Source organism: Bufo bufo, chromosome 7 (assembly GCF_905171765.1).
Source record: "Bufo bufo chromosome 7, aBufBuf1.1, whole genome shotgun sequence".
In the NCBI taxonomy this organism is placed as follows: domain Eukaryota; kingdom Metazoa; phylum Chordata; class Amphibia; order Anura; family Bufonidae; genus Bufo; species Bufo bufo.
Window position 1 is genome coordinate 42,279,903 of NC_053395.1, and position 26,079 is coordinate 42,305,981.

At 50.6% G+C, this 26,079-nt stretch overlaps 1 protein-coding gene across 1 annotated transcript in view; it reads right to left on the minus strand.

The window, feature by feature from the left end:
• The window catches only part of LOC121008926 (transformation/transcription domain associated protein), a 142,731-nt gene that overhangs the window by 100,042 nt on the left and 16,610 nt on the right, over positions 1-26,079 (minus strand). Inside the window, 15 exon segments of the mRNA XM_040441697.1 lie at positions 1,650-1,847; positions 2,243-2,460; positions 9,673-9,872; positions 11,336-11,487; positions 14,329-14,529; positions 16,784-17,040; positions 17,116-17,281; positions 18,939-19,130; positions 21,023-21,217; positions 22,425-22,522; positions 22,599-22,917; positions 24,069-24,303; positions 25,369-25,447; positions 25,677-25,815; positions 25,907-26,003. Of these exon segments, the coding sequence (XP_040297631.1) occupies positions 1,650-1,847; positions 2,243-2,460; positions 9,673-9,872; positions 11,336-11,487; positions 14,329-14,529; positions 16,784-17,040; positions 17,116-17,281; positions 18,939-19,130; positions 21,023-21,217; positions 22,425-22,522; positions 22,599-22,917; positions 24,069-24,303; positions 25,369-25,447; positions 25,677-25,815; positions 25,907-26,003 (2,746 nt within the window).

The window sequence follows — 26,079 nt, forward strand, 5'->3', positions numbered from 1 at the left end:
TTGCTGTGAAGAGCATGTTGGGAGTAGTAGTATCACATCAGCTGGTGTTCCACAGGTTAGAGACCAAAGCCATGCCACGTGCTCCTCTTACTTCTTCACTGAGACTCTTCTTCATACAAAGGGGGAGATTTAGCAAAATAGGCGTAAAAATGGCTTAACATTTTTCAGAACTCTTTTGCAGAATGAAAGATGGAATCTGATTGGATGATATGGGTAACTAAGCCAGTTTTTCTTTACACCAGTTTTGATAAATCTCCCCCAAAAATATAACGACAAATCTCACCAACCACGAAGGCGCACAAGCAAACACTCACAGAGAGATGTATATCAAAGCTTTGACACCACAAACACGGCATTAAAGTCACAAATGATGACGCGCGCCATACCTGCACCATAAGATGTAACTTTTTGTGCTTAAAGGGGTTATGCCACAAAAAAAATATTCTAGATTTTTCGAGCCAGCACTTGGGTGAATACTTTTCTAATTGCATCTAGTTCAAAATTTTGTAGAGCCAGAGAGCTTTTCAATAAAAATCTCTGTATAGCGCCACCTGCTGTTTGTTCATTTCCTTATTTCTCCGTCCACCTCCCTGAGATGGTCGCACGTGCTCAGTTCCTTCCTTCAACTGCCTCCAATTAGGAGGAAACTGTTAGAAGCTGCACGTTACAGGGAGAGAGCGTCAGCAGAAAAGACATATGACCCCGAACTATGATAGGTAGAAAGCTGAAGAAGACCCCAAACCCCCCCCACACCGAGTTGTCATAGGGACAGAGCTGCAGGACACTGCCCTGAGCTGCCAGAGAGAATCTACCAGAGCAATGAATGTGGAGATCTCTGGATCCATGTGAGGTACTATATGATGTCTGATATTAATTATTTACATTAGTCATGGGATAGCGACTACGTGATTAAAAAGGAGGTGGGGCTTAGCGAGAGGGACGGCGCCTCCACAAACTCCTTGATTTACTACAATTTACACCATAAACTGGCATAAATTATAGCATAAGCCTATGCCAGCCTCTAACTAGAATAAATGTAACCTTCTAAAATTAAAGCTATTCATTAAGGGTCCATTCAGACGTCCGTAGGATCTGCAATACACCCGGTGGGCACCCCCATAGAACTGCCTATTCTCGTCTGCAATTGCGGACAAGAATAAAACATGTTCTATTTTTATTGCGGAGCCGCGGACCGGAAGATCGGGGCCGCGCTCCGGAAATGCGGATGCATTCTCCATTCCGTCCCCATAGAGAATGAATGGGTCCGCACCTGTTCCACAATTTGCAGAACGGATGCGGACCCATTATACGGACGCGTGAATGGAGCCTTATTAAGAGGCCTAAAGGAGCCTTATTAAGAGGCCTATTTAGGAGATCAAGACTGGTGTAGGAGAAGTCTCCCTCCCAAGGTCTCCTGAAAGACACCTCAAATTATCAAAAAGAAACTAATAAATAATAAAAGGATCATCTATAGAAGCAGACTGATGTTGGGACAATGAAGACAATGAAGTAGGCAGACCCAATTCCTCCAGTCTATTTTTGCGGCTGCTATAGGACAAGGCTTTTCTCCACGTGGGTCCCCTGAGCAGAAGGATTACAAGTTTTCTGAAAGCGCCCCGAGCATGTACAAACCGGAACAGATTAAATACCTCTCCGGTCAAGTCCATCATGACGAAGAGAAGGGCTTTCAGAAAGGTCTGCTGGTTCTGAAGCACCCAAATCAGAGGAAGGCGTTCCATGAGGAATTTTATGGAAACCACTCCGCCAAGCTTTGCATACCAGGCTTGTTCATAGCAGCACGCACATAAACGTTCCACAATGTAAGAGAACAAGGGAAGCTGGCATGCCTGAAAGAGACAAAGAAGAAAAAACTCATTGCAAATGAATTCTCCCACATAAGGCGCCATGTACTACAAATAGCCAAATCTAAGTGTTACAGCGCCATCTACACATTAAAAAGAAACAGCATGGTTTTTAAAAAAAAAATTAAATACAGGCCCAATTGGAAGACCACTGGCTGCGACCAAACTGTCCACTGCAACTGAAGCATAAAAGTACACTTAATTCTGCACTATATACGATACGAAAGAAAAAGGCTCAAATGTGCAGCGTATGCAGTGAAATATATGCTGCTGCGGATGCTGGAAAATATGCCATAAAAAAATAAAAAAAATAAAAAAAAATAGTAATGTCATAGGTCGTTACAGTCCATAAGACATAACAGACTTAACAGCGTCCTTACCCTTTCTTTTGACCCAAGGATAATACTGGCGACGTCAAATATCACAGCCAAGGCGACCTCTCCGATCTTGCACAACTCCTTCTCTTCGTAGGCCATGCAGATTGCTATGGCATCAATCAGCACAAGGGGATCCATGCCTTTCGAACCGTTCTCTTCGCTGTGAAACATGGCCGTGCTGGGCTGACTGCCAACCTGGTAGCATTGTAATAGGAAGGGGCCTGGATATGGAGAAAAGAAGTTGCATGCCATATTATTTAAAAGGAGGCAAAAAAAGGGTAAATGTAGGTGCCAAACAACCTAGAAAACAGAATAAAAGGGAAACTGTCAGCAAGAACGCCCTAAGCAAAGGCAGCATGATTGCTGACAAGCATCCCACTCCTATGTTTTACTTTAAAGTGTTGCAGCCAGTGTTACAGAGGACCTTTCATCTGTTTTACTTATAGGAGCTAAATACCCGTACTTGCGGGGTACTTGGCTGATGCTGCCACCCGTTTATTTTGTGTGTTTTTTTTTAAACATCGCCCCGCTGCTCCCTCCTGAAGTTTTCGCGCCCAGTATGCTAATACTGAGCATTGGTACAGGGAGGAGGAGACACCAGGGTTTCTCAATGGGCGTCTCCTTCTCCCTGGCTGTAGCGCGGTCCAATCACAGCGGAGAGCGTCACAGCCAGAGAGAAAAAGACGCCCATTGAGAAAACGAGATTTTTGTATAACTTACCAGTAAAATCTCTTTCTCGCTCTTTCCTTGGGGGACACAGAAGACCTTGGGTATAGCTCATCTCCATAGGAGGCGTGACACTAAGTGAAGACTGTTAAGCCCCTCCTCCACAGCTATACCCTCAGCCTGGAGAGAGAGACTGCCAGTTGCGTGTCCAAGCAGTGAGAAAAGGCAAAGTCCAACAAGGAACCAACAAGCCAACTACCCAACGGGTAACACAAACTCGGAAACCGTGTAGAGAAAAACAATGAATGGGTGGGTGCTGTGTCCCCCAAGGAAAGAGCGAGAAAGAGATTTTACTGGTAAGTTATACAAAAATCTCGTTTTCTCGCCCAGTTTCCTTGGGGGACACAGAAGACCTTGGGACGTTCAATAGCAGTCCAAGAGGGGAGGGACCACAGCACCAAGGCGAAGCACCCGAAGGCATCAAGAAACCACCGCCTGCAGACCAGGCGGCCCAAGGCAGCATACGCCGAAGCCCGAGTATGCACCCTGTGGAACTCGGTAAGGTGTGCAAGGAAGAAGTGACCGCCTTGCACAAATGAATGGCCGAAACCTAATGCCTCCGCCCCAGGAGGCACCGACCGCTCTGGTGAAATGAACGGTGACACCGAAAGCAGAACCCTGCCATTGGTGCGATAACCACAGCAAAAGCCACTCTGAGAAAGCGGAGGAAGCCACCAACCTTTTGCACTGACCTCCTGGAAACACAAGAGACCGAACGCCGACCAAAGTCGGAGATCTCCAAGTAAACAACTGCAAGGCCCAACAACCTCCAAACGGTAAAGCGTCCTTTCCCGGGGATGGGAGGAAAAGGACGAAAGCCTCGTTGATAAGAAGGCAGATACCACCTTCAGAAGGAAGGAAGGGACAGAACGGAGAACAGCCCTGTCCTGGAAAAGGACAGAAGGCACAGACACGAAGGGCCGCCAACCAGGCACCCGTCAGACATGATGGCAACAGAAACACAACTGTACAGGACAGAAGGAGTATGGAGAACTTCTGCAACGGCTCCAAGGGAAAGATTGGAGCGCCGAGAGCTCAGTATGTAGTTCCCAGGGCGGAACCAGGAAAACGGTAAAGAACCACCAAAGAGCCACTCTGTGGAAGAAGGTCATGACAAGGCCCAGGAGGGCCAGGAAACGCTGGAAGGGGAAGGACAGCGCAGACACTTGACACTTCAAGTAACAGAGTCCCAGTCCCAGGGTCAGACCGGACTAGAGAAAGACAAAACCAAGGGAGAGAAAGGCAGAGTGGGGGAATGCCCCGCTTCCCACAAAACCCCAGGTAAGAACCCTAAGTCCGACAACCAAACCTGGACGAAGCACAGTCGGGAGCGAACACTAGCGTGCTCGCAGGAATCACCCAGCAAGCGGGAGAAAACCCAATGTGATCAGGCGCAGACCAGTAACACGGCCGAAGGATCGGAAAAACACGGTCCTGTCGGCCCCCGAACAACATAGTCCCGTATCCAACCGGAGTGGGGGGGCAGAAGGACAGACGGAAGAAACCGGAAGGGTCTGCCCAGCATCCGACAGATGCCCAGACAAGACAGGCCAAGTCCAAGTCGATGTAGCCACCAAAGAAAGGAGTTCTACAGTCCCGGTGTGGGAGATCCAAGGACAATCTTGACCGAAGGGTAGTCCTCCCAAGTTACCGAGAAAGTAAGTCCCGCAGGACCATATGCCCAGAATGGAAAGGCAATCTGCACCCAGTGGGAGGACAAAACGCGGTAGGCCCGGCAAACAGCTAGTACTGCCAGCGAGAACGAGGGAGATGGTACGAGACCGCAAGTAACACCGGAACCATCCAATTGAACAACCATGCTCACCCCAGAGGGGGGGGGGGGGGGGGCAACGACGGAACAGCCTCTGAGGCCTGGCCGGGGCAGAAGCCATATTGGAGCGACAAACCCAGAGCAGAAGCCAAAAAACCGAGCCGGCGAGGAAAAGCAGAGCCGAATCCCCGCTACTCTGTGAGACGACCTGCACACCGCCTCGCAGCAGGCGAATACCCTAAAGAAACCAAAAGTGGAGGTCCCCAGGACCTGGATAATCAAGCACCCAAGAAGAGTTGGGTGACCTACCCGAGAGGAGCAGTCTGAACCTGGTAGCAACAGACTGAAGCGCAAAGGGCGCCAATAGGAAGGACCCATACCACACTGCATCCGAGAGGAGGAAATGGTAGTAGGCGAGGGAACCGTAGTCCCGCCAGAGCCAACGTAGAAGTCGAGCGGCACTGCAGACAACACTCTCGACCCCGACCGGTTGCGTGGGGAAACAATGTCACGGGATGACGAATGGGTACGCATCAAGGAACCCCGAACACTCCCCAGGTGGAAAGGCCAACGAACAAGGTGGGTGCCGACACAACGGGACCACACCAGAAAAAAGGGTACCACTCAGCTCAGTGCAATAGCGAGCCAGCAGAGCTCGTCTACGTATATACAAGATATACAGCTGTGAATACATTGAGCATTCATTGTTGCGTGTTGGACAACAACACCTTGGGCTCATAAGTGGACAGAATGATCTCCTCAGAGAAGAGTGCAAAGCTTGCGACAAGCAACCTCACCCCAAGAGAAAAAAGTATGTCGCAGGAAGAAGGGAGGCATACGTACTAGCAACCCTGCAGGCAGCGAGAAGGCCAACCCACCCACGGAAGGAGAAGGCATACACGGCCCAAACAACGCACAGAGCGCACAGCCACAGCGTCCCACAGTATCCACGGAAATGTAAAGTGCAACCTGAAAAGGAGTTATGCACAAGACCAGTACCAGCATGCGATGGAACGCAAGCAGTCCGCCCGGAAAAAGGGGGGAAGGTACCTGGCAAAATCTGCAGATGGCAAGAGTGCAAAGGCCCGCACCAAAAGGACCTGGTGAAAAGGGGGGCATGCACTGGATTATCCTAGCATTAAATGATTGTGCAATAATCTACCCAACACCGAATTTCGTGAGAGTGCAACTACTCCGCCCATGAAAGGGGAACGTCCAGTACAGCATACACAAGGACAGCCGTGAATCTCGAGAGCATACAAATTTCCGCCCATGGAATGAGAAGTGGTCTGCACAAGGCCAGCACCATTTCCAAAGGGAGTGCAAGCAGCGCACCCCTGTTAGAGCCATGCTCACGGCCCGCAACGTATTCGGTGAAAGTGCAGTGATCCTCCCAGAAGGGGGGGGGGGTGCACATGGCCAGCATCGCATCCCAGGAGAGCGCGAGCATCCCGCCATGGATGGGGGTCATGCACCTGGCCGGCAACGTGCTGGCACAATAACACCCAGTCAGTGAAAGTGCATGGATGTCGCCTGAGGAGAGGAGGCATGGCCATGCTGGCAGCAATCCAGCGAGAGTGCGGAACACCGCCCACGGAAGGGGGCCATGCATATAGCCGGCAGCGGATCCGGTGAGAGTGCAAGCACCCAACCATGGAAGAGGGTCAGGCACGTGGCCAGCAACCTACCGCGAGAGAACAACCCCAGCCAGTAAGAGTGTATGTATGCCGCCTGAGAGAAGGAGGCATGCTCAAGGCCGGCAGCAAAACCAATGAGAGTGCAGCATTCCGCTTATGAAAGGGAGTCATGCACATGGCCGGCAGTGAATCCAGTAAGAGTGCAGTGTTCCGCTTATGGAAGGGGGACGTGCACATGGCCAGCACCGCATCTGGCGAGAGTGCGGAGTTCCTCTTATAGAAGGGTTTCATACACATGGCCGACAGCGAACAAGCGAGAGTGCAGCGTACCGCCTAAGAAGGGGGTTACACACATGGCCGGCAGGGAATCCAGTGAGAGTGCCGCGTTCCCCTAAGGAGGGGGGTCGTGCACATGGCCAGCACTATATCCGGTGAGAGTGCAATTATTCCGCCCCAGAAGGGGGTCATGCACCTGTCCAGCATTAAATCCAGTGAGTGCAGCGTTCCCCTAAGGAAGGGGGGTGTCGTGCCATGGTCAGCACCGATCCGGTGAATGTAGTATTCCACCTATAGAAGGGAGTTATGCACATGGCCAGCCTGCGGCCAGAGAGCGCAGAATTCCACTTAGGAAGGGGTTCATGCCCATGGCCAGCACCATAACTGGAGAGGTGACGTCCTGCCATAGAACGGGCGGAAGAGGGGCGCCTACACTTGGCCAGCGCCGTATCCCGGGAGATGGCAAGGGTCCGCCTAAAAAGGAGACATGCAGCTGGCCAGCACTGCAGCCGGGGAGCGCGACATGCTGCCTACGGAAGGGGGGCATAGCGTGCGGCCAGCACTACTGTATCATGCTGCAGCATCCTGCGCAGCCATTCCCGCCATGGAAGCCCTTTTTTTTTTTTTTTTTTTTTTTTTTTTTTAAAAACACAACCACTCTTGAGACAAGAAAGGGGCCACCATACAGGGGCACAGCCTCGTACAGGCTTATTAGGAAGCCCACCAGAACATAGAGGGGGTCCTCTAGATGGGAGCCGGCCCTTGGAGATGGCCGGTACCCAACAGGTTAACAAAGATCCGGCCTGGGGGGCGGCGCTGCGATCCCCTGGGGGGCGGGGGACCTGCGGGCGGGAAGAATTCGCGCCGCGAGACGTTCCCGCCCCCTCCAACCGAGGCCGGAATTTTGCGGCCTAGTAGGTCACGAAGCCGGGGCCTAGATTTTTGCGGCGCCCGGCCGGCCAGGAGGCAACGACGGTCAGCCGGGACCTGGAGGGAGCCGGCTGACGCATGTACCAACGGCCGCGGGTGCCCACCCCGCGGGCCGGCAGAGACAGAGGACCGGATTGCGGTCGAGCAGGCCAAAGCCTGGGTCAAAGTTTGCGGCACCCGGCCGACCGGAAGCATCAGCAGTCGGCTGGGGCCTGTTGGAGCATCGCGTTCCACATGCAGGCCGCGAGGTCCTTGCGTCCGGCAGCGTCTGGAGCGGCCCCTTGGCCCTAGCACACCGGTAAGGAGGGAGACCCTGAAGTCCAGCACTGCACCCCCTGCCCTAATGGACAGGCACCCGTAGAGGAGAGACAGGGGCAGCTAGCGCGGGCCCCCTGTACTGAATCTGCGACCGGTAAGGGGGAGGGTCGGCATAACCCCTGTGTTAGGGGCAGCTAGGAGCAGGTCTCTGGCCCTATATTCCTCCACAGCAATGCAATGCTCACCCCTGTGCAATCCCCTATGGAGGGGCATTGTATTGTCGCCCCGCGGTCACCAGTATGGTGGTGGTGTGGGGCTATATAATTATTGGGCAACAGCTAGATATGAGCGACAGCCCTGGAGCCAGAAACATGGCTGTTCACCTACGGCACCCCAGGGGCCAGCGTAGGTCCAGCCGGGACCAGCATGGGGGTCCAGCACGCAGGAGGCCAGGGAGGGGAACGTAGGGCTGGAGAAGCCTCTCTCTTACCACAGCCGTCTTCACCCTCGGTCCATTCCAGCAGGGTCGCCCCTTCAGCTACTGGCACCGTAGTGGCAGGACGCTGGAAGAGGGACTTGGCGTGCGGGCGACCCTTGCGCTGGCGGGATGTAGGGGAGCTGGGCTGCCCTGATCCACCTTGCCTTCTGTGGGGGAGGCAGCAGTGCGGGTGACCGGCACTGGCGCAGCTCAACCCCGGGAGAACAGAGAGGTCTAGTGCGTCTCTGTTATCCCTTGATCTGGAACAAAAAGAAAAGAAAAAAGTAAAAATCTAAAATTTAAACAAGGAGAAACCAGCCCTGCAGAGCAGGGAGTGTCTTGCCTCCTTGGACACTAAGCAAAAACTGGCAGTCTCTCTCTCCAGGCTGAGGGTATAGCTGTGGAGGAGGGGCTTAACAGTCTTCACTTAGTGTCACGCCTCCTATGGAGATGAGCTATACCCAAGGTCTTCTGTGTCCCCCAAGGAAACTGGGCGAGAAACCCTGGCGTCTCCTCCTCCCTGTACCGATGCCTAGTATTAGCATACTGGGCGCGAAAACTTCAGGAGGGCGCAGCACCAGCCGGGTACCCCGCAAGTACAGGCATTTAGCTCCTATAAGTAAAACAGATGAAAGGTCCTCTTTAAGCGCCAGGCTCGGGGACAAGTGTCCGTTGGGCGGTTCCTCTTCAGCTTCCTCCCAGCTCAGCCCAACATGACTGGCAGCTCTCTCCTTATTTGTGTGTAGGCACTCCAGCTGGAACAACCCCGCAAAAGGTTTACAGGATCAACTCTATTAAACCAGGCATACGGCCAGGAAAGGTTGGATCCTGCTGATTAAAATGATACCTGTCGTGTGAAAATTGGTTGTGGCGTTCCAGAGAAAAAGAGACTTCTATTCTTTATGCAAATGAGGGCTTCAGTGCCCCGAGAGGCGTGGCCAGCTCTGGAAAACTGGGGAGGGCCCAGAGGCTAAGCACCGCCCCTGAGAACAATAAAGCTCTCATTTACATTAAAAAAAAAAAAACTTTTTTTCTCATGAGCGTCATAACAGATGTTCACAAGACGGGTACCATTTTAATCAGCAGGATCAGCCCTACCAGACCGTGGGGGAGTAGGGAATGATTTACCGTAGTTGCTCATAGCAACCAACCAGATCCCACGTTTCATTTTCCAAAGGAGCCTTGTTGTATGGGACCGTCATTCTCCTACTTTTCTTTTTTTTTGCACCAGTTTTGATAAATCTCCTCGATTAGGTCTGGTTTAATAGGGTTGATCCTGCCGACAGGTGCTCTTTTAAAATACCACTCTAGTATGGAACCAAAGGACAAGACTTAGGGCCACCAAATGCCAACTCACCGCACTGCTGGGCAACGGCTACCATTGTGTAATGGCGGATCAGGCTGGCGACGAACGGAAGGGCGCTAGGCCTGAGGTCCTTGATGACGGCAGACATGAAGGCTCCTGTCAGAGCCTGCTCAAAGGTCTTGCGGGCTGGAGTGTCCTGAGCTTTGTAACGATGCGAGATGATGACACTGGGGATGGATTTTTCAGTAAAACTGTAGAGAAAAAAAAAATATATAAAAAAAAAAAAAACACGGGACAAAACAACCGCTAGCAGCAGCGCTGGAAGCCATAAATTCTGTTCATCACCCAGCTTCCCTGCCCATACGTCTTCCACGCTGGAACAGCTCTGATCCGACTCATCTATTGCATTTTCATTTTGTCACCTATTAGGCTAAAACGTGACGGATGGCTCCATTTGACAGGCAGCATTTAAAGGCAGCGGCGAGGGAAACGCAGTGAATAGGCGGCGCGGGAGAAGGCTATTACCAGCCTGGCCTTTACCAGGGGAAGGTTTGATATTGATTTGATAATGACGGGGCGGGACTGTCGCAGACCTTTTAACAGCTGGACTGTTCGCTCTCGTGTTTGCTTGACATTTTGGCGCGCACAGAACTTACACGATAAAGCCGGCGATTATCCTGCTGGGAGGCCGCAATGAACTTGTAATATATTTCATTACCTGACTACACAACACATTGTTATTAAGTGCCGACGAGAAGCAAAGCACAAAGCGGTAGTCATCAAATCAGAGACAACCCCGCGCAAAAGGTTACGGGGATGATCCGCCAATCGTCTGGGGTCCTGCTCCCAGCAAACAGCTGATCTTTGCCTAAAAGAGCTATGGACGGCCAGGCACGTCCCCTGCAGTGCAGTGCGACATGCCCGTCAGAGGAATGGTCGTCTGTGTAATACTAGGAAGCCTCGAGTCAGCCAGAAGGAGAGGCGCTCGTATAGAACGGTACTCTGTTCTCCACTATAGTGGGGGAGGCCAAGCTCAAAACTCTTTGGCCAGACAGAATTCATAAATATACTACAAAGATGACTCCCGTAGGGGCGGCATTAAACGGGTTCTCCAGGATTTTCAAACTGATGGCCTATCCTCAGGACATCGGCGGGAGTCCGATTCCCGGCACCAACTGTTTGAGGAAGCCACATCGCTCACCGAGGCCTCCTCACAGCTTACCAAGGACAGCGGATGTGCTTGGCATTGCAGTTCAGCCCCATTCACTTGAATGGCACCGAACTGCGCCAAGGCCACGTCACCGAGGAATGATCTCAACCGGCTCCTTCACTCCCCAACCTCTGCTATTTGTCTTGGGTACCTCCATGTATACCTCCACAGGATAGGGGATAACTTTTAGATTGGTAGGGGCCTAGTGGTAGGACCCCCACCAATCAAAAGAACGGAGGCTCTGTAACCCCTGGAACCCTATGAAATGAAGGGAGCGGCCAGTTGGGCATGCGCGTGGTTGCTCCATTCCTCTCTATGGGACCTGCGAGGAATAGCCATAAGCTGAATTTGGCAACCGGCCACTCTGTTCATTTTGGGGGGCTGTAGGGGGTACAGAGCCCATGTTCTCATGATCGGAGGGCATCCCAGTGGTAGGATCCCCACCGATCTCATAGTTCTCCCTTATCCAATGAAACTATATGAAAAAAAGCCCTTAGTCCTTACTTGGGATGTGCCAGCAGCTGGTACAAGGCGTGCTTATTATCGTCCAGGCTCATCATCGCCACTAGGAAACATTTGATCACTTCCCAGGCCTGTCTCCGATAGTAGGGCTCCGTGTTTGCGCTCTTCAAACAATCCAACGCTGTCTCGATGGCCTGAAAGAGCAAACAGTGATTCAACCTAAAAAACACACTATGGCGTCAGGGTCTCCTAGGAAATCAGCATCAAACTTCAGCTGCCCAACTTCCCAGAAAAACAACCCCCTCTTCTCTGCAAATATGAGGCTACCATTCAGCTCTGACGGAGTGACATACAGAATTACTTCTAGAAACTGTTAAAAAGAGTTTTCCAAATTAAATTAGGTGATCGGGGGGGGGGGGGGGGGGGGGGGATATAGGGAAGGGCTCATTGGAGCATACCAGCCCCTTCACTGTAAGAGTACGGTACTACAGCTTAGCCCACCTAAGTGACAGGACTGATCTGAAGAGTCACAAAAGTATGGATGTCAGTGTCAGATACTGTGTTCCTCTGTCTGCTTTGCTTTACAGTACTTTCTCATATCTATCCATCCCTCCCTGCCTGTCTTGCCCTCTCTATATATAGCTTTCAGTCTATCTACCCATCCTGCATATATCCAGCCCCACCTCTCTCAGCCTGCCCTAGCCCCACCTCTCTCAGCCTGCCCTAGCCCCACCTCTCTCAGCCTGCCCTAGCCCAACCTCTCTCAGCCTGCCCTAGCCCCACCTCTCTCAGCCCGCCCTAGCCCCACCTCTCTCAGCCCGCCCTAGCCCCACCTCTCTCAGCCTGCCCTAGCCCCACCTCTCTCAGCCTGCCCTAGCCCCACCTCTCTCAGCCCGCCCTAGCCCCACCTCTCTCAGCCCGCCCTATGCCCCCTCTCTCTCAGCCTGCCCTAGCCCCACCTCTCTCAGCCTGCCCTAGCCCCACCTCTCTCAGCCCGCCCTAGCCCCACCTCTCTCAGCCTGCCCTAGCCCCACCTCTCTCAGCCTGCCCTAGCCCCACCTCTCTCAGCCTGCCCTAGCCCCACCTCTCTCAGCCTGCCCTAGCCCCACCTCTCTCAGCCTGCCCTAGCCCCACCTCTCTCAGCCTGCCCTAGCCCCACCTCTCTCAGCCCGCCCTAGCCCCACCTCTCTCAGCCCGCCCTATGCCCCCTCTCTCTCAGCCCGCCCTATGCCCCTCTCTCTCAGCCCGCCCTATGCCCCTCTCTCTCAGCCTGCCCTATGCCCCTCTCTCTCAGCCTGCCCTATCCCCCTCTCTCTCAGACTGCCCTATCCCCCTCTCTCTCAGCCTGCCCTAGCCCCACCTCTCTCAGCCTGCCCTAGCCCCACCTCTCTCAGCCTGCCCTATCCCCGCCTCTCTCAGCCTGCCCTATCCCCGCCTCTCTCAGCCTGCCCTAGCCCCACCTCTCTCAGCCTGCCCTAGCCCCCTCTCTCTCAGCCTGCCCTATCCCCCTCTCTCTCAGCCTGCCCTATCCCCACCTCTCTCAGCCTGCCCTATCCCCACCTCTCTCAGCCTGCCCTATGCCCCTCTCTCTCAGCCCGCCCTATCCCCACCTCTCTCAGCCCGCCCTATGCCCCTCTCTCTCAGCCCGCCCTATGCCCCTCTCTCTCAGCCTGCCCTATGCCCCTCTCTCTCAGCCTGCCCTATCCCCCTCTCTCTCAGCCTGCCCTATCCCCACCTCTCTCAGCCTGCCCTATGCCCCTCTCTCTCAGCCCGCCCTATCCCCACCTCTCTCAGCCCGCCCTATGCCCCCTCTCTCTCAGCCTGCCCTATGCCCCTCTCTCTCAGCCTGCCCTATCCCCCTCTCTCTCAGCCTGCCCTATCCCCCTCTCTCTCAGCCTGCCCTATCCCCCTCTCTCTCAGCCTGCCCTATCCCCCTCTCTCTCAGCCTGCCCTATCCCCACCTCTCTCAGCCTGCCCTATCCCCCTCTCTCTCAGCCTGCCCTATCCCCCTCTCTCTCAGCCTGCCCTAGCCCCACCTCTCTCAGCCTGCCCTATCCCCACCTCTCTCAGCCTGCCCTATCCCCCTCTCTCTCAGCCTGCCCTATCCCTCTCTCTCAGCCTGCCCTAGCCCCACCTCTCTCAGCCTGCCCTACCCCTCTCTCTCAGTGTACCTATCTGAGATGACATGGAACAGCGACAATCCAAATCTACACACATTTATATTGACAGCATCTCCTCCAGCTCCATAATTCCTGTTCCCTCAACCAGAGTGGCTGGAAACAAAACAGGATTTAAGAGCTTGGAATAAGACATTTAAACTTTCTCCTGAAGGAAACATGAATTTCATACCCGATTAAACCTTAATTAATATGAAATTGAATGTGACCTTTAAAGATCACAAGTCAAAATATCACTGTGTCTCGGGGGTACATTCACGCCTGACGCGTCACAAAAAAAATAAACTTTCCCTTTCCACAGAAATTCACATTTTGCGGTCCCTTGAAACAACTGATCCATGCGGGTCCCGAAAGCCAGGCTCCACCGATCTAACACGGATGGTCTATCTAGGACACACCATCAGTGTCAACCCCAATAAAGAGGTATTCCCTTACAGGAGAGTTGCACAACCTGAGGCCACGTACGGGACATGATGCTATTCTGTGTGGCCCTCAACCATCTGACAGAAAATGCTAATGGTATACTGAGCAGCCATCTCCGATTCCCCTATATATCACGAGAATGGGGTCCCCTGCCATGCTGTAACCACAACACCTAGAATCTGCAAAGGAGAGAACCATATGCAGGGCATGGTGCCAACTGGGAGAGAAGGAGATCACCCATTCTCTCGACAGGTGGGACTTCTGGAAGTTGAACCTGCAGCTATCAGACATTTACGGCTTGCAGGTTTGGGGAGTGTTCATGCGGCAGGGTATTCCTATCTGCAAGGTCGCTGCACACAAAATATTACCCTCTGCTGGTCATAGGTTGGTGCACATACGGTATAGAATGAACTTGCGCAGTATTCAATCCATTACCTTTTCCATGGGCAGCTGTATCGATGCCTTGCAGTCCACAAACTCCACCGTGATGCTTGGCCCTTGGATTTCCGTCACAACATACTGAAGCTTTTGTGATTCTTTCAGCATTTTCCGGTTGCTTCCACCAAATTTTCCAAGGACTCTGTAAGCCACGTGGGAAATGCTGTCTGCTGGATTTCTCAGGGTCCTCCACAAAGCCTAGAAGACAGGCAGTATGCATAATAGCCAACAGCAACTTAAAACTAAAGATGTTATAAATGGCAGGTATTGCTTATAACACGCAACATCTTATGAGACCTCATCTGTTAAGACCCATCTGGGGAGCCACTATAAAGGTGACCAAATAAATATGACAGCTAGCTGTGCAGCTGTATATCCCACACCACCACCAGCTGTAATCATTTATAGGTTAACCCTTTTAGATGAGCGACTTCCACCCTCCGACCTCGTAGCGCAAGTATGCTGTAGCTCCCGTCCTGACCTCCCAGCACTGACTGAGTCGCATAGCATCATATTGATTTATGATGCCATGTACCCCTTAGAGTTCTGGAATTTATTAGATAACACTGACAGTGTCATATAATACATTCCAGAACTGTAAGGGTTACAAAGCATCATGTATCAATATAATGCTATGCGACTACGTCAGTGCTGGGAGGTCAGGACGGGAGCTACAGCATACTTACGATACGAGTGCGATGCGTGGAAATCGCTTGTCTGAAAGCGACCTTAGTGCTCCCACCCTAGGAAATTAACGGTGTAACCTATACAGAAGCTGGATCTGGTTAACCTCATCAAAGCTATACAGGGACAGCCCTATACTTGCTTTAGGGCTAGGAGTACAGTACTGGATTTATACAGGCACATGTACAAAGCGCGGATGAGCAGGCAATTGCCTGTTCGTCACTGGAGGTGAAAAGTTTACATGCCGCAATCACCTCTATTGCCCGAGGATGGGCGATGCCTGCTGCCATCGCTCTCCCTCATACAAATTCATTGTTTCTGGGCACCAGATCCCTATTTACACAGCCCAAAACTGATGGTTGAGGTGTCCGGACCAAAGATTATTTCACCCGATGAACAAGCGTTTTGCTTGCTCATTGGGGGACCTGGGGCACCTTTACACGGGTCGATTATCGGGAACGAGCAGCCGTACAAAGGTTTGATCCAGATAATCTGCCTAACAACTGGCCAGTCTAAAAGCGCCTTAAATAGTAACTATCATTCTTTATTTTTTTTTTGTAATGTGAAGGGGAAGGGCACCCGTACCCTCCTGCAGCGCGGGGACCCGATGGGGAAGCAAAGGGCACCCGTACCCTCCTGGAACCCTCTGCATGCCGCTGTCAGCTTTGACTGCGGCATACAAGGGGTTAAACGCCGTAATCTGTGTTTTTTCACCGATGACGGCGTATGCAGCAGGGGCCCGGCTGTCAATGCTCCTGCACCCACCCGATCAGCCGGCCGTACATGTACGGCGCTGGTCCTTAAGTGTCGTCCACCAGCGCCGTACATGTACGGCGAGGGTCCTTGGGGGGTTAAGACCCCCTACTACCTGGCATGCTACGTTCACATTGACACTCATGCACTACACCTTTATAGGACTTTTGCTGCATCACACTTTTTACACGATGGGCGCTTATACGGTTTTCATGTGGGCGTTTTTGACACGATGTGAGGTCTCATAAGATGTTTTAGTACATATTTATTATAGGTTATGTTTTAATGATTTTCACTGACGCTACTATTGGTATATAGTCTGAGATATGGCTATAAAGGCCCCCTCCATGACTAGATATAGTCAGTCGAACCCGCCCGGGCCGACAGTGTAATGTGTTTGGGGGGCCCCTCAACTCTCCATAGACAGCTGGAGGGTCATGTTGAAATATGTCCGCCACTGACGCCAGGAACAGGAAGGGGCTCAGAAACCCTTTCCCCGTCAGTGGATGAACATTTAGGACCAGAGAACAACCCGAGCAAATATTCAAGGTTAGAAAAGCTCCTATATGACGTATGTACCCAAGTTCCCAGACAACTAAATGCTCAAAGTATGCCATGGCTAGAATAATCATAGGAGCTATGGCATACCAGTAGCCTCCCATCAATGACAGATTGCAAACACTTGCAAGTAACCACAGGCAGCACAAAATAACATACAAAGTCCACACAACCGTATAGCAACCAGGTCTGGAAAGAACTTCAGCTCAAATCAAGGCAGAAAGTTTCCCATTAGAAAAGAATGTGTGAAAGTTTACTTTTCACAAGCTTCCCCTTTAAATATTTTACACAGCGATTATGCCGATCGGAAAACAAATGCACAGAAAATGCCACCAAAGTCACCCAGGAGACGAGAACAAAATGTCGCCACCGTTGGGGATATCGAGAAAAGTGCTGCCATGAATCACCTGGCTGAAGTGCACATTTGCTGCCCCCTAGTGGTGAAACAGAAGAATACCTGCATGAGCTCAGCACGGACGGGCTGGATGTGATCGTAGAGGAAGTCGGGCTGCAGATTGTCCACGCACAGCTCCAGGGTCCGCAGGCCTTGACTTACTAAAGTCTGGGAGCCATTGAGCGCAGACACTAAAGGATCCATCAACATGGGGAGATAGGGCAGCAGAGAGCTCAGGCGGACGGGCACGGTGAGACACAACTCCACAAAGAGATCCTTCATGTGCTGCTTGTGCAGGCCGCTCTGTAACATGTTCAGGCCTAAAACGAGACAAAAGTGATCATGCTGCCGTCATTAGACATCCATACAGGGACTGGCGCAGGAGGGGGACTCACCTTGCAGTAGATTTGGCAACAAAGGCAGAAACTCCTGATAGAGAAGATCATGGCTGCCTCCCCCAATAGACCTGAATAAGGCGCGGAGAAGTAAGAAATAATTGTACGGTTCCTTGGCAGTCTGGGCGAGCTCCATTGAGCTATTCACAATTTTGTGCAAATGGGGCTGCAGAAGAGAAACATTGGAAAATAATTTCATTACCAACACGGTTCATATTCCCATCTTACTCCAGGCCGCAACATCAAAAAGAAGGTTACGATTCAATGACAGCAAGCAAAGATGTAGAAAACGGTGAGGGAACTGTTCACATAACAGTAATTATGTAAAAGAGCTTTTTATGTCCAAACACCAGATGTGTACAGCAGGTAGATGTGCCCTTACTTACTGATCAGTGGCGGTCCAACTGCTGGGACCCTCGATTTGGGTGTTTATAGCCAATGGGGCTATTCTGAAGGGGCTGCTTCTAGCACTGGGGTCCTACCAGTAATAACTTCATCTAAGGCCTCATGCACATGACCGTATATATTTAGCGGTCCGCAAAAAACGGATCCGCAAAAAATACGGTCGACATCAGTGTGCATTCTGTATTTTGCGGAACGGAACAGCTGGCCCCTAATAGAACAGGACTATCCTTGTCCATAATGCGGACAATAATAGGACATGTTCTAGGTTTTTGCGGAACAGAAATACGGACATACGGAAACAGAATGCACACGGAGTACCTTCCATTTTTTTTGCGGACCCATTGAAATGAATTGTTCTGTATACGGTCCGCAAAACAAGCGGAATAGACACAAAATGAAAATACGTTTGTGTGCATGAGACCCCTGAGGCTACTTTCACACCCACGTTTTTGCCGGATCCATCATGGATCAGCAAAAAAGTTTCCGTCATGATAATACATGAACGGATCCGGTTGAATCATCTCTAAAATAGCCATGACGGATCCGGAACTAAAACCACTGTAAGTCAATGGCGCCGCATCCGTTTTCTTTTGTGTCCGAGAAAAAACGGATCCGTCTCCATTGACTTATATTGTGTTTCATGGCGGATCTGTCGCAATCAGTATCCCTTGACTCACACAAAACGCTGCTTGCAGCGTTTTTGCGTCCGGCGTGGGAATGCAGCCAAACGGAACAGAACGCATTCTGGTGCACTCCGTTCTGTCTCTATTGACAATGAATGAGGACAAAAATGAAGCGTTTTCCTCCAGTATCGAGATCCCTCTGCCAGATCTCAAAACCGGATAGCAAAAACGCAGATGTAAATGTAGCCTAAGGCCTCATGCATACGACCGTTCCGTTTTTTGAGGTCCGCAAACCGCGGATCAGCAAACAACAGAAGCCGCCCGTGTGCCTTCTGCAATTTGCGGAACGGAAGGCCCATTGTAGACATGCCAATTCTTGTCCGCAAAACGGACAAGACTAGGACATGTTATATTTTTTTTGCGAGGCTACGGAACGGAGCAACGGATGCGGACAGCACACGGAGTGCTGCTGTCCGCATCTTTTGCGGCCCCATTTAAGTGAATTGGTCCGCATCCGACCAGCAAAAACTGCGGCTCAGATGCGGACCAGAACTATGGTCGTGTGCATGAGGCCTAAGAGTAATTGAAGCCTCATAAAAAAATGTGAAAAACTTTATCACCACCTTATTATCAGTAGGATGTACTGGGATGCCCAATATCCTGCCTCGTACCCCTCCTGGGCCCTAATCATCAGCTACTATACATGTGAACAGGATCCCTATTCAGAACAGGCCTGACGTGTGGAACAGGATTCTTAGTGAAACGGCCAGTCTGCGCGGAGATTCAGCTCTTCACCTTAAGCATTTGCTCGTTATCCGCAGCAAACAGGGAAACCGAGCCAAACACCAGCTTGAACAGCTTGAGGTACAAGTTAGACAGCTCCACGTTGGATCCCATCTCCGGAAGCCTTTCCAGTAAATACTCCACCAGGATGGTCGCGAAGAGAGCCGACGTGGTGGGGTTCGCCAAGAAGGAATTGGCAACAATCTGAGAAAACAAGACGGTTTGTTTGAAATGCAACAATCCTGAAAAAAGACAAGTTTCCCCGGGGGTCCTAAGATTACCACAGAGACCGTCCATAATGTAGAAATGGTAAAGACTGAAAGAAACCATGCCGTGCACAGCAGCTCAACCTTTTGAAGGGCTGCCAATCAGTGACGGTCAGTTCGCAGTGTTCGCCAGTGAACCCATGCGGGCTGCCATCTTTAGCAAGGTAGACTCACCCGTCCGGCGATGCACAGGTAAGCCCTTACCTGTGCCGGGAGCCAGTCTAAAATGAAATGCAGTCACCGGGAGCAGGCAGTTCTGAGAACAGCCCGATGAAGGCCCCCGGCGGCTGTTCTCGGAACTGCCTGCTCCCGGTGACGGCATTTGATTTCAGACCGGCTCCCAGCACAGGCAAGGGCTTACCTGTGCATCGCCGGATGGGTGAGTCTACCTTGCTAAAGATGGCAGCCCACATGTGTACACTGGCGAACACTGCGAACTGACCGTCACTGCTGCCAATCATTTTACAGCAAGCACTATAGGGAGCCAGTCAGAAGCCCGAACCACACTGCAAAAACAGGCCTTCAGGTTTTCTGCTGCACAGGTTCCCCTGGTGCCCATGCAGCGTAGGCTGGCGAAAGACACCCAAAGAAAGTCACTTAGTTGAACTGTCCCAGCGATGTTGCTCAAGTCTGTACTGAACAGCCCAGGTGTGCGTCAAGTGCTGGAACGGTTCACTACAGAGTGCACCAGAGAGTCCTGAAATTCACGAGCTCCAGACTCCTCCTGTCACCAACACATAGCAAAACCGGATAGCAAAAACCGCCGGTGCAGAAGTGGAGATCCGGGGGCTCTCAGGTGTGTGATGTATTATTGAATGGACTCCAATACTAGGTTCGCAGTGGAGCTGCTAAATACAGATTTTTGCAAAATGGTTCAATTTCACCAGACAGGAGGCCATAAAACTAGTGACCGATTTCCTTGATGGGGTTGTGCAAGAATAGGGTGAGTGTCTAGCAAACCTCCCTCCCCCCCCCAACTTGGAAGCTTACTTACCTGCGATGCTCTGCTGGCCTCCCTCACTGTAAACATCCGGCTGGACATCGCTGCAGGCCGGCTCCCCTTAAGTCATGACAAATGGTCACATGACACAACGAGATTCAGTCTCCGCCCGCGACCAGCGATAGGCTACAGCCATGTCAAGCCAGATGCTTGCAGTGAGAGAGCCCAGCGGAGCATCGCAGGCCAGGATTAGAAGCAGGTAAAGTAAGCTTCCCTTTACAGGTTCCCGTTCCCAATTCTTGCACAACCCCTTTAAATAAAAATAAAAAATAAAATAAAATAAAAAAGCACTCGAGTGACAGGCACAGGCCACGCTCCCTCCTGCTAAGCCATAAGCGATAAGAGCAGTGTAAATCCCTTCTGCAAAGTGGGAGCCGGTCAGTAGTCCACGCTGCCTGAGGTTAGGTCAGCGGGATCTCTCTTCACAGACAAAGGTAAATCTGCTTGATTAAAAAAAATGGCAATTTTATTTTTTAAGTGGTTGTCTGGGCTTGTAATATTGATCACCTATCCTCAGGATCGGCGGGGGTCTGACACCCGGCACCTCCGCCGAGCAGCTGTATGAGGTGACTGAGCGTGCCGTCTCCCGCCTCTCTTCTTGCTCACCGGTGCCGTCTATGGAAAGGCAGCAGCGAACAGGAAGGGAGACAGCTGATCGGCAAGGGGGGGGGGGGGACAGACTGGTGCCGGACCCCCGAAAATCGGAAATTTATGATCTATCCTGAGGATAGGTCATCAATATTAAAAGCCTGGAAAACACCTTTAAGATACCAGTCTTTGCGCCTAACCTCTAAAACACAACACTGAAAGCATTCAGACTGTCCACGCACCTGCAGGGCATAGTTTTTGGAGATCCGTTCCACCATATAAGGGACAGTAGTCTGAAAAATCTCCTTAAATGTCAGAGGATTCATCATGGTGAAAACGCCAGCAAAATGCTCCAAAACCTCCTTCTCCTCTTTCATCCGCACCGTCTGACAGTTGGCGACGCGTATGTAAGTCTGCCCGTTCCCCGCTATCTGGACCTGGAAGGGAAATACATATATTCATAAAGCGCAGAGCGTCCCCCCCCGAGCACAGAATGGAGATTAACACGTCTGGCATTTAAACCACGTATTGGAGTCTCAGATGTGATTGTTGTGTCGGTGGCAAACTACCAGAAGTGAGGACATTACTAATGAGAGAAGCAGCGCTAAAACAACAGGCAGGGGATAAAATGATCCTTTCTGTAATACATAGGCTAAAACAGTTTATACCGCTGAAGAAGGTGGAGGACGTGCCAGTAGTCCTAGCTTCTGCGTATGAGGTACGCAGCAACAGGGATCAAGGCACACACTCCCATCTGTACTCCACAAGAAAACTGCAGCCACCGTCAATAGTCTTCTGAAGACAAGCCACTGAGAGGTCATCCATGTCATTCATGGACAGGACTCGTCTTCTAGGAGGAGACGCTCACACAAAGCAACTCCATGTTTTGGCTTACAGATCGGGGGGTCACAAGGAGAGGACCATCCTCTACGACGTCTAGGGTTATTTCCAAGACACAACCCCTTTTAAAGGAATTGCATATCCAGAGGATACGTCATAAATGTCTGATAAGTGCGAGTCCCACGTCTGGACCTGCACCTAACTTGAAAATGATGCCTGCCGAGATCCCATTACTCCTGGATGTTGCGGCCAGAACTTAACCCTTTCCTTAAAGAGGAATTGTCACCACTCCTGACCTGTCTGGTTTAGTAACTACTTGCATTCCCCATGTAATAACAATTCTGGAGCATCTGTTCTTATGTCTCTATGTTGTGCCATTCCTTTATTATTTCTACTAGAAGTTCTGAATGAATTGCTAGCAGTCTGCAGTAAGGGTACAGAGGGGCGGTAACCAGTTGGGGGGGTGCACCTGCACAGACTCGCTCTATCCAATCAGTGCTGCCATAGTCAGTCTGTGCAGAAACCTCCCCTCGGTACCCTTACTGCAGACTGCTAGTAATTCATTCATAACTTCTAGCAGGAATAATAAAGGAATGGCACAACATAGAGGCATAAGAATAGATGCTCCAGAACGGTTATTACATGGGGAACAGCTATTAAAACATGCACGTCAGGAGCGGTGAAAGGTCCTCTAACTCTCATGCAATTAAATAGAAGTTCCAGAAAAAGAATGAGCCATGACGTTTCCCTGGAACCAGCAGAGATCAGGGGTTTATAGTTACACATATATGGCCTTACAGTTACCTGGTAAATGTCCAGCGCTTGCATCGCATACTTCACAAGCTTGATATAAATCTGTGTCTCTTTAGGTTGGAGCTGCTTATTAGGGACAAACTGCGCTTCTGGAAAGTCAAGAGAAGAAACGTCAGGAAAAGGAGAGCTTTGACCAGATGAGAAATGGCTGTGTGAGGAGCTTACCTCCTGGTGCTTTGCATGAAGTGATTCCCCAGGTAATGGTCTTCACCCCGCACACCAAGGTCTTCACCAGGCTCCGGCAGTCCGTCACTTGGAAGGTCTGCTTGTCTTCTTTGTCTTTCTCACCTTGCTTATCAAACACTAGAAGAGGGACCTGGGTCAGGGGAGTAGAAGGAGCGGCGGGTAAGGCATTGGCAGGAGTGGCCACTGGAACGCTGGCAAGGATGGTATCGGCAGCGCACAGCTCAGACTGGGGCTTGCACTTCTTGAAAATGGCAGATAGCTGGTAGCGGGCAATAGTGTGGAACTTCAGAACGAATACCTGATGGAGAAATGCAAGGTCAAGAGTTAAAATGGTGGCACTTCCGGGAGGAGCAAAGATGACTCCATAGCAGGTTCAGAGCCATATTAAAAGGGCTTTCCCCTGACACGGTGAGGTCACAACAGTCGCCCTATAGGCAACATATTACTACACAAAATGGTAAAGGTTAAACGCTTGGGACTCTTTAAAGCGATTGTCCAGGGTTAAAGGGATATTCTACAAAAAAAAAAAAGATTACTCATGGGTAGTGTTCAGCGAACTTGTGTTTTAAGTTCGGCGTCTAAAGTTCAGGTTATCGAAGAATCGCGTTATGGATTCCGCTACCACGGACCATAACGGAATTTAGAATCTATAACTCGATTCTTCAATAACCCGACGCCGAACTTAAAACACAAGTTCGCTCAACACTACTCATGGTCCCTCTAAGGCCTGGTTCACACGATTGTTTTTTTTTTGCGAGTGTACGGGCCTTTTTTTGTGTTCCGTGTACGGAACCATTCATTTCAATGGTTCCGCATTAAAAACGGAATGTGTTCCGTAAGCATTCCGTTTCCGTATTTCCGTTCCGTTGAAAGATAGAACATGTCCTCTTATTGCCCGCAATTAGCAAATCACGTTCCGTGGCTCCATTCAAGTCAATGGGTCCACAAAAAAAACTGAACACATACGGAAATGCATCCGTATCCGTTCCGTTTTTGCTGAACCATCTATTGAAAAGGTTATGCCCAGCCCAATTTTTTCTATGTAATTACTGTATACAGTATACGAAAAAACGGAGAGGAAACGAAAACACAACGGAACTCAAAAACGGAACAACGGAAAAAATGGACCGCAAAAAACTATAAAAGCCATACGTTCGTGTGAACTAGGCCTAAGGTCCAATAAAGTTATCTGAGGTGTGTCCTGCAATGAGCCATGCCCCTCTGTGATGGTACCGTGACCAGGACAGGTTTATATCCACTGAACGTAATTCATGGAGGTTCTTACTGAATGACAGAGAAAGCAGAGGTCTGGAAAACCGCAAGGAATTGATAAGGTATATTGGAAAACAAAGAATAACGGCGGACTTTGCAGAAACCAGAACGCTCCTTTAAATTGCAGACAGTTTTCGAAGCGTTTCCTCAACCACAGACCATCCCAGTATTCCTTACCTCCAGCATTCGCATCAGAATATCTCGCCCATTGCCGTTTTCCTGTTCGCTTTTGGAGCGGATGCAATCCACCAGGTTGAGCAGCAGCTTGCAGGACATGGTCTGGATGCTGCTGGGTATTGACTCGTCGTCAATGTTTTTGGCGAAGAGCTGCACGGCGAGGGATAGGTCATTGAGTGGAAGATGCTGCCGGACGTGGTGCACGAGATCTGCCAATGTGCTGTACGCCAGAGGCCTGCAGATTACACAAGGAGTCAATTCTACAACCTTGCAAAACGGGGAATATCAAGTGAAACGCTGATACAGATCCACGGTATTAGAAGAGCCTGACAGATGCTGGATTATCAGATGTCCCATTAGGAGAACTTGAGAGGTTTCCTTGCTGGTAACAAGTGGCAGGTTACAAGCACGTCCGAATTTTCATACATCAGAGAAAGGCCCTGTTCAAATTACAATTTTGATCTAACCTCAAAGGGGTTGTCAACGCCTTTAAAACGGACGGCCTATTACACCCGATTAGTGAGAATCCGACAACCTGCGCACCCCACAGATCAAATGCTCGGAGGCAGGCACTGGAAAAACACAGCTCCGTCCATTGTGTAGTATACAGGTTACCGGAGAGGTGCTTCCATTCACTTCAATGGGAGCCACGCTGCAATAACCAGCTCAATCTAGTACACTACGGCAGGAGCTGATGCCAGAGCCACTGACAAACAAATATTGATGAGCTTCAATATAAAAAGAAGTGGACAACCCCTTTAAGCAGATGCGCCAGAAGGAGCTCCCACTGTACACACTAAGAGTGTCCATAGGGCTCCATTAAAGGGGCTCTCCGGGCTTTAAATACTGATGACCTATCCTCAGGATAGGCCATCAATATCAGATCAGCGGTGTCCAACACCCGGCACCTCCACCGATCAGCTGTATGAGGAGACGGCACATGCGCTGTGTCTCCCTTCTCCCTCTTCCTGTTCTGCGCTGTATGTCTATGGCAAAGCAGCAGCAAACAGGAAGAGAGACAGGAGACGGCACGTTCGCACTGCGCGCACCGTCTCCTCATACAGCTGATCGGCGGGGGTGCCGGGTGTCGGACCCATGGCAATCTGATATTGATGACCTATGCTGAGGATAGGTCATCGATATTTAAAGCCCGGAGAGCCCTTTTAAACAATGGAGGCAAAAAGAATCCAACACGTCAGTATAACCTTCAAAAAAAAAAGTGTATAAACGGATAGAAGACGAAAAGTCAAAGATTTCTATTTCTGGGTGATTTTATGAATAAACGTTTGCTGACTCCTACCGGAGTGTCTCCCGGGCTGTGTACCCAGAGCCGATGAGGACAGACTCGTCAAACAACTTATCCATGCAGGGGATGAACTCTGAAAGGTAAAAAATGACAACGTATCACCGGGTAATCTGTGGCTGGAGTCGGAGCCTAGGCAACGTCATTAAATCCAATGGAAGCCAAACTGTCGTATGAATTTAGTGGCCAGATACAGATATACCGTCACAGCAGTGCGTCCATATATACTCCGAAGAGAAAGCTTTCTTTTATGAATAAAGCTGACAAAAATGCGTGAGCCAAAAACCCATGAAACAAGTACTTACGGCTTCTCAAGTCCGTGCTGAGGATGTGCTTGGCAGCTATCAGCAGTTCCTTCCGAAGATGGGCGGTTTCAGGCGGGCAGTTGGTCAAGAGCTGTAGCATGCCCTTCACCATTTGCTGGGAGTGCTTTGCTACGGTATCCTACACAGCAAAAGTGAAAAGGTAACATAAAAGTACAAAGAGCATATTAGAGATCCAGACAAAACAGAGGTCCTGTAATGAAGCGACCTACCTGATAGATTCGGATGATATAAGCCAGAAAGGACAACGTCTTGATCTGAGCGGCGATGAAGTCGGCATAAAGCTCTTTATTGTATAACTTGTGCTGCCTGAAAAAGAGGACGCAAAGTGGAATGACAGAGATATACAATTACCATTCAGATTCGCAGGACCGCTAGATTAAGG